General features: G+C 39.3%; 2 protein-coding genes across 2 annotated transcripts; one reads left to right on the top strand and one right to left on the bottom strand.

Annotated features, from left to right (window-relative positions):
* Positions 1-415: 415 nt before the first annotated feature.
* On the top strand, positions 416-2,510 carry LOC130176073 (fibroblast growth factor 23-like). The gene is made up of 3 exons (XM_056386932.1): positions 416-712; positions 1,083-1,186; positions 1,279-2,510. Exons 1-3 carry the CDS (start codon positions 499-501, stop codon positions 1,696-1,698), a joined length of 738 nt encoding a protein of 245 aa, XP_056242907.1. The 5' UTR covers positions 416-498; the 3' UTR covers positions 1,699-2,510.
* A 720-nt stretch (positions 2,511-3,230) lies between these two features.
* Positions 3,231-8,601, bottom strand: tigara (TP53 induced glycolysis regulatory phosphatase a). Its single transcript, XM_056386930.1, has 6 exons — positions 8,288-8,601; positions 6,796-6,833; positions 6,546-6,667; positions 6,210-6,287; positions 5,968-6,078; positions 3,231-4,535 (listed from the first exon to the last, which is right to left on the bottom strand). The coding sequence occupies exons 1-6, from the start codon at positions 8,356-8,358 to the stop codon at positions 4,146-4,148; spliced, it is 810 nt and encodes a 269-aa protein (XP_056242905.1). The 5' UTR covers positions 8,359-8,601; the 3' UTR covers positions 3,231-4,145.
* Between the last annotated feature and the right edge of the window lie 292 nt (positions 8,602-8,893).

Genomic DNA, 8,893 nt, shown 5'->3' with positions numbered 1-8,893 from the left:
TTTTCTTAGTTTTGGAAGCCTGATCTTCTTACCCCGCTTCATTTTCTTGATCAGAGTCTTAAGAGCCTCAAATGAGTCTAATCCCAGAAAGTTGAATCTCCATCATCCTTTTCCGAATGTCTCTTCACCCTCTCTCTTTTTCTCTGGCTTGTTGCAGTACATGATTAATTACTGATATATTTTTTTAGGAACTGAGCACACGGTGGCAAAAAAATATAATTTTATGTGGAGGTACTGCCATTCAGAGCAATAAAACTATGGCCTCATACTGATAAAATTGTATCTTACCTGTTAGAGTCTACAAGAATTCCACCTAGGCAACCCTTAAGCATGGAAAAACAGGCAGGCTTTGAGTCATTTTGGTAAATGAGTTAGCCGGTTTATCGACCCTCTGTTTAAATAGACCTGTTGGACTTTCTCCTCCTCCATTAGCTGCCCTCACACCATCCTGAACATTTGCGCTGCTAGAGGAAAGACAGCACGGCATCTCCACTGATCATGCAGCCAGCTGTCATCTCACTCATCCTGACTGCCATACATGTGTCTGTACTGGTGGATTGTAGACCGAGGCTCCAGGACCCAGAGCAACAACCACAACACCAGCAGAGCAGCTTCGACACAGGAGCGCATGCAGATACATCTGCTGGTATGGGCCGTTTTTACTTAGAACTGAGTGGATCAATAAAAAGAAGCATTCACAGAGACTTTCTAGGTAAGTCTATATATATCCATACAAACATAATTAGTTCAATTGCAAATGATGAAAGCCTGTAAAACACTAAATGCAACATTGTTTTTTGTCCAGTTTAGTTAATTTAATTCTCAGAGTGCAAAACCTGCTTTACATTTATGTCCTTAAAGGCCAAAAAATGTATTCGTCCATAGAGATAAAAATTTAGAAAAGGATTTTGAATGGTATATCTCTGAATACAATCACTAATATATGTTGTAATTTAGGTGTCCAAAGCATATTTTGCATGTCATCTATACAAACAAATTACAACCCTGGCAGCCAGGACAATTCATGTTGAAACTTTATACATAATATGAAATTAATTTGTTTGAATCTTGTTTTCTTGCAGTTGTTCTGCCAGTAAGAACAGATAAAAGCAACTTTGTGTCCATATTTGATTTGAGAAGAAAACGGTTCCTCTGTATGGACTCAAAGGGAGAGCTGTACATCTCTGTGAGTCTTTCTTTTTAAATGAATGAAGTCATGAAATGACTGCAGGGAAAACAGTGATATAAATATTCTGTCTGCTTTTTTCTAATGAATAGAGGCAAAAGGACAGAGAAGACTGCCTCTTCTGGCGCATTTGGTTAGATCTGGCAAACCACCATGACACGCTTTACTCTACAACTGCGGGCCTGCTGCTCAAACTGGAGGGAGCGGAGCTGCGAGCTGCTTACTGGGAGCCACCTGAACCTTCTGCAGCACTGCTGGAGAGGTTCCTGGGTCCCTTGGTGAAGAGACAGAGGAGGAGTGACGAGGTGAACCCCTCTGATCCATTAAGATCACACTCACATCCTTCACATTCTGCCAAAGATCACAAGGATACATCTCATGGGCAGCCTGAGCAGGACCAGGCCGGTGCTGTGTCTAAAGAGACTATCACCTCCTGTGATGATCCCCTGCGGGTCTTACAGCCAAACGGGCCTGTCAGTCCTGTCAAGACTAATATTGCAGACCGGGCATAACAAGACTAAGATACTGAACTTGGGTTTATTAAATGAAAAGTCAAGAGGGGGTGCAAGTCTTTATGTTTGTTTTGAAAACTCACTTTATGTTTGACTGCATGATTGACGTAAGTACCTGTAGATACCTTGTCATACATTTGTGGACTGCGGTATCAGTGGAAGCGACAGAATGACTTACTAAGGAGTCAGGCTGACATTAGAGGTTGGTTTGAGGTCATGTGAAAGCAATAAATATTTTACAACTCCTGAGAAAAAAAGATAGCATTTCATAAAATCTTTGAATCAAAATTTTCAGATTTAGTTTTTATGGAACACTTACACTACGTAATATGCTCATAATAAACCTTGTTACATCACAGTGGCTTGTGCAGATCCTCTGTTTGAATAGCAGATGAAGGATAAGTTTGGCAACATTCGAACAGAATCATGAGGCAAGTTTGGTCCAGCGTCCTGCAGTCCTTGAACCTCTTTTGTCAGTTAAATTTTAAACCTTGGGCCAGATGTGGCAATGTTTGTTTTGTATATGTAAAAATGTGTAATCTGTAAGTAATTATGAATATTTATACATACATCTGTTGAGAAAACAAAAATGAACCAGTGCATATTATTGTTACTGAAAACAAAACTTGTTTTTGAGCCATTCATAAACAAGATCAAATTATGTCAGGTGCCGGACACCAATAGTCACAGCAATGAAAATGTATTTATTTATTGAAACATGTTTAATGATTTGCTTCCTTGTCTACTATGTTATTATTTATATATTTCATGTTGTGTTATTTCTAATGTGGAAAAATAAATGGTTACTATTCTGTGGATTGTCAATTTGTATTTTTGCTGGCATCAAAAGAGATTTGCAGACACATTAAAAACCTGCTCTGGGATATCTGCATGAGGGACAGTGTGAAACAGCGTGAAGGAATGACCTATGACACAAACAAATTGAAATTTCACACATTAGTCCCACCAATCAACAGCAGCCCCTCTGGGCACAGATCCACACAAGACTCTCCTTAGTCCTTGTTTACACAATCACTTATGTATCACCAGATAACCAATAAAAGTAATTTCCTGTCTAGCAAATCATTACATACTGATGGAAAAATAGGAAGTGGGATTGACTGTGGGGCTAATGTCCTTTCCTCTCCTCTGATGTTCACAATTTCATTGAAGTCCAATAAAAAAACTCTAAAATACTAGTAAGTGCCTTAAAGTTTGAAGTCATTTCTGCTCAGGTTATAGTGATTACTTGTATTTGAGTCAGCGAAGATTTACTTTAACATTCAATATGTTCCTGGCCAAAAACTGCACAAAACGTACAAGAACAACAAATAAATTGCCACATAAATCACATGATTATTATGCACACAACCTATTGGTTATGTAAGTGGTAAACATTGGGCCTGGACAAATAATGTCCAAACGAAGTAATGTATATGAAATGAATGTAGACGATAATGTTCTGCGCTGCAAATGACACTCAGTGAAAATGTAAAATCAAAGATGCAAAGAAAAACAAATGAGAATCAATGTAGACTGAATGTGTGTATTTAAGGAGTTTTATCAGGAAGACACCTTATCTTGCTGTTGGCAAGTCTCCAAAATTAACACTATGACACAGAAACATGCAACAGCTACAATTTCTTATTCAAGAAACAGACAGCATTCTTACATTATAGTGTTTTCATTTACAAAAACCCAGTGACAACAAGCCACTGAATCTGTAAAATACTTTTTTCCATACAATCCATTTCAGTAGTCACATACTGTACATTCCCTAGATTTCACAGTATGAAATACCTCTAAAAATAATTTAGTTTTACAGTGAGAGTGGAGTGACAAAATGCAGTGCAGAAACAGTGCACACATGCTAAAGTACAACACATGAGGTCTTGGCTTATGTTTGTCCTTGTTGAGCGAAGTGTTAATTCACAACAATGAAAAAGTCACTGATTTCCAAAAAGTCAACACTGTTGCAGTTGTGGTCTGTGTTCCTCCATAAAATCTATCATCTCCTGGAGGGTATATATAGAAACTCAGACTCATTAGAGCACAAAACTGCCCACTTTTACAGTAATGAACAACTAGACAGTAACAAAGTGATGATGACATTGTTCTGCAACACAAACTATCTGTGGTGAAATCAAGGTGCTAAAACCATGAAATTGCATTAAAATCCTGAATATACGACACTGTAGGCCACTGTATAAAATGATGAAAAAGCATTATGTTTATCTTGATAATTCCACTGTGAAAACATACCAATAATGAACAACTTGTCCATTAATTGAATGAACTGTATTGTGAGGTGACTGAGCTCCAAATGAAAAAAATAAATAAGCAACATTTTAAAATAATCATCTGAATTGTAAACTTTCAGTATTAAGTCTCAGCAGTTTTTCCTTCAAACCTCTGTCTTCCGTCCCCTCATCTAGCCCTCTCTGCTCCTACTGTTTAACATGGTCGCCCCTGTGGACGAACACACAGCTGATCCCTGACAATTTGAACCTGTCGTCCTCTTTTCTCAGAGTTAGTATAAACCGACAGAGTCCTGTGTTAGGACTTAAAGCGAACATATGTGCTTTGTCCGAACCCTGGGGCAAAGAACAATGCAACTCCTCCACAAAGTAGCGCACTACCACACACATGTACGCCCCGTGGGTGACAACCAAAGCATGGACTGGGACACCCCTGACCCCATCATCTGGCTTCCCCTCCACAGGAGATGTTTCTGGCGGAGCAGATGAGGAGGTTTCATCCTCCCCTCTGTGATTCCAGTGTTCGTCTCCAATTCGCTGGAGCATTTTCTCCATAAACTCTTTGACTCGTTCCTTCACCTGAACAGAGCAAAAGCCTGTTATAAACTGTTCACTGTTCGCTGATTCTCTATTGTTTTCTTTCTACACCAACAGCATAATGTACGTTGTGGAAATGTGATTACATGCAGCTGTGAGGCATAAAAGTTAAAGGGTGTTGTATTCAGAACAACACAACATAGTCAGACCCGTTCCCATCAAAAACACACATGCCAACTCCAGTTTCATCCTGACACAACAACCTGTAACTTGTTTAGGAAAGCAGGGAGGGAGGCCTGTCGCTGACACCGATTGGGGCGCTCTGTGCTTACGTCAAATCTATCTTTGTATATGTGCATCATCATCATCATGTGCTGGTCACGTACAGGGTTGGAACAGAGTTAACGTCCAAGCCAAGATCCAATAGATGAAGCCTGACGAAGTATCTTTGAAATAGAACCCCCTCCCTACCCCCCCAGAGTCCTCCCACACAACCTCTAACACAAATAACAGAAAGCTAAGCAGTGACTTTTTAATCAGGGGCAGTGACGAACACTCTGCAGTTGTTTGACAGTGGAAGGGCACGTACTTTGACCCCCCCCCGATTCACACCAAGTGTTCTGGCAGATACATAAGAAACACAATCGTGTGGATGCAAAGAGGCCATGACATAGCATGTTACATCCTTGCAGAGAAAGTGGTCGACTGAGGACATGAGTGTTTTCTGCCACCTAGTGGTAGCTTACTATGTGTACATTGCATCAGGGCACATGCTATATCCATGACTGGAGGTAAGTGTGCATAAGGATTTAATTTCATCATTACTATTATTACCAGCCACGACAGCAGAGCCGGTATTGTTTTCACCTTGTGAGTCTGTGTGTGTCTGTGTCGTCATGGCAAAATATCGTCCTATAGACACCTAGTGTGGTGGGAACTGCCACAGAGGTTGATTTGAGTGCTTTGGCAGGTGTTTATATGTCTGCGGATAGATTTTGTCACTGCGGTAGTGTCACAACTGTGCAAGATAGTCATGAAACTTCCCAGGTGTGTAGTTTAGATCAAAATGAAGGTCGAGGCTGTGGTCTGACCCATGAGTTGTTAGTACATTATTACTACAGTACATTATTGCATGAGTACTCATAGGTCATTTTCAAAAAGCCTTGAATGCCAAGATGATCCTAGCTCATGGACACACAACTGAAAAAGAAATTTTGGAATCAGCAGTAGGTTAACAAACAAATAAATTCTAGTTAAAGTACAGTGCTGTTGGTACCCTGTGCAGAGCATGATTTTAATCCAAGCAATTTTGTGAAAATGTCACAATTAACAACAGAATAACAAGAAGAGGAGGAGGAAAAAGAGAGAGACAAACAAATGCATGTGGGAAAAGACCAAGAGGAGGACCAATATTAAAATAAATCCTTTGACAAGCAGTTACTCCATTCTTTCTGAGCTGCCACCCCAACCTCACCTGCTCCTGAGTCTCCCCCTTTGGAGGTGTGAAGCCCGGAAATGACTGACCGGCTGCCTTGGCCATGTCCTTCACATCCTGCACTCGTCCACCCTCTGCTATTCCGAAGCTCTGAAACACAAGTCATTAACTGGATAACTCAGCTTATTTATTATTTGAATTAAAATGAATTAAGATACCGTTTTAATGAGAAAAAATTTAGCTATGAAGTTATAACATCACACAGAAGAGGTGTCACTCACTATCTCTTTAAGTAAAGGGTCACATGCCATTTGTAGACCAGAACAACTGCTGTTGTGTTTCATTATTGTTTCAGCAGTCTAGAAGAAAAAAAAACACAATCATCTCATGACATACTGAGAGATTATCTGACAACAGAGAGGAAGAAGGAATGTTGTATAAAGTTTCTCTATTTCTCAGGTGTGAGGTCCTTGATTTGAAGACAGTTATTTAATGTACATAAGAAATTCGGTAGTGTATTTCCATTACATGAAATCATACAAATCCTGCAAAGTTTTGATTCATTTTTCATCTTAAGATTCATAGCTTGCTCCCATTGCAAAACTACAACATGGTACCTGCCGGGCCCGCAGCATATCACTGACAAACACGTTGCTGAACTTGACATCTTTCAGGTACTGGCCTGCAGCCTCGGCCTGCTGTAGCCCAGTCTCAGACAGAGGTGAATCTATAGCCTGGCCTGGGTTGAGGAGGATGGGAAGATTAAAGTAGGATGCAGAGAAAGGTCAAGAAAGAAAGAGGGAGAAATTGATTAGATTTTCTCAGTATCTTAGTATAGATATCATGAATCATACTCCTGTTGCATACCTTGTAGGAGGCCTTCTTTGTTGTACTGGGTTTCCCCACTAGAAGAAATAAATGATGTATCATTGTCAACATTAAACTAACCAACAGATTAGTTAAAGAAGCTCAAAGAGTCCATTGTCCAGCTGTCATGAATTTGATTTCATGCTTAATATCATATATACACAAGGATATATGATCCCAGTATAACTATTTTGCTCAGTGACCTTTCAACAGGGAAGATGTTCAAACCTTGCTCCTGTTATTGCAGGACTATAATCACTGCTAATAATTATATATGCTCCTGTCTGTCTAACAGTGGCTGTGTTAAGTTATTGTTTCAATTAGCTGATTAGTTCTTTATAAAATTTCAGAAAACAGTGAAAAATGCCTTTCATGGTTTCCTACAGCCCAAGGTAATGTCTTTTAATTGCTTGCTTTTCTCTGTCCAAAACCCAGAGATTTGATTTAAAACTATATACATTTACAGAGAAAAAGCAGGAAGTCCTTAAGTAAGCTTGCACTTTTGCTTGATAACTAATATCAAAATTATTGCAGATGTTTAATTAAGATGATTCATTTTTTGTCGAATGACTTAATCATTTGATCTCCAGTATTATCCATTGCTTGCAATGTCATATGTAGTTTTAGTTGTAGAATTTATCCCTGCACTGATGTGAAGAAATGTTTTTATTTACTCTGAACGATGCCAACAATGACCTGCAAACAATTAATAAGTAAAATGATTTTATAACTACATATGTATTATTAAAACAAAGAAATTATCATATTATACGAAATTTCTAAATCAAAAAATCAAGTTTTGCTTTACAGATTTAGTGTGACCAGATGTAACCTACTGACAATACATTACTCATTGAGGCATCCTTTCCATGGACTGGATGATTCATTCATTCAGCCCTCTGGCGGTCATTGTGAGGCACTGCAGTGTCCACAGACCCCAGACTGGACTTGAAAGTACGGAGTGCCCGTGAAGTAAACTGGGAGAGCTGAATGAGGGTCACGAATCCCCGCTAGCTGCGTGTGAAACTGCCCTTGTTTAGAGTTAGCTTTGACAGTCCGGTAACCACTTTGTATGTGCTAATTTTAAAACAAAATCAAGGCTGCGTTAAAAGCAGGGAGGCTACTCCCTGTCAAGACGCTTTGTGCCCGTCAGTAATGGGTGACACCTGCTGGGGTGGCATAGCACCTATCCAGCTAAAGCTAAATACAGACCACAGACTTCAGTCATGTAACTAGTTTTTAAGTAGTAATGGGCTACACTAAATAATTTCGCAAGTTTGCTCTCAACTTTCCACACACGCGCACACACTAATATAGATACCAACTATCCGCATATATTAATAAATAAATATTTTATAGCTTTTTCCAAACTTAGGTCCAAAAATGGTAAATGGGACCGACGAGCAGCACCACTCGGAGCTTCTGTGGTAAACAAGGTATTTATCATACTTTTATCATTAAAACAGCCTATGTCAATGTCAAATTCACTTACTGTCGAACAAGAGTTAGGCCAAATCTTAATGTTTTCATGCTCTTGAGGTTAATGACAGAGTAACACCGCATTAACTGTCCGGTAGTTTAAAAAGAAAACTGCCCTCAGACCGGTGCGTCTGCGCCTCGCGAGGAAATCACATTTACGTACAGACATCTGGACCACTCAGCGTTGGTAAGGACCAACACGGCACTTTCACAAGCGGCCCGACTGAAAGTTTAAGTATAAATTGTATAAAGTAATATATTGTATAAATTAATACGATAATATCCCATTATACATTTAATTATTCCCTCGGACATCAGGCTGAACGCAAGTAATCACACACTAAACTAAACTAAACGCTCCTCAGCGCAGACTTCAACCCCTCCTCTGATTGGCTGAATAAAGTTATCGACACTAAACACACTTGTGATCAGTTAATATGTTGAATTGATTTACATCCACTTTCTTTCTTTCTCAACACCGGAGAGAGTTTTTAACCAATATTTCCTAAAATAATTACTTTAGACTGGGGTAATTTTAGGCTAAACGTAGCATATATTAGCTACATCATTGATAGGCAGGTGCTTCTATAATGTTCTCAACAATGCAGTTCAACAGCCC

The sequence above is a fragment of the Seriola aureovittata genome, chromosome 10, assembly GCF_021018895.1.
Source record: "Seriola aureovittata isolate HTS-2021-v1 ecotype China chromosome 10, ASM2101889v1, whole genome shotgun sequence".
Lineage (NCBI taxonomy): Eukaryota > Metazoa > Chordata > Actinopteri > Carangiformes > Carangidae > Seriola > Seriola aureovittata.
This window is presented reverse-complemented; position numbering and strand designations above follow the sequence as displayed.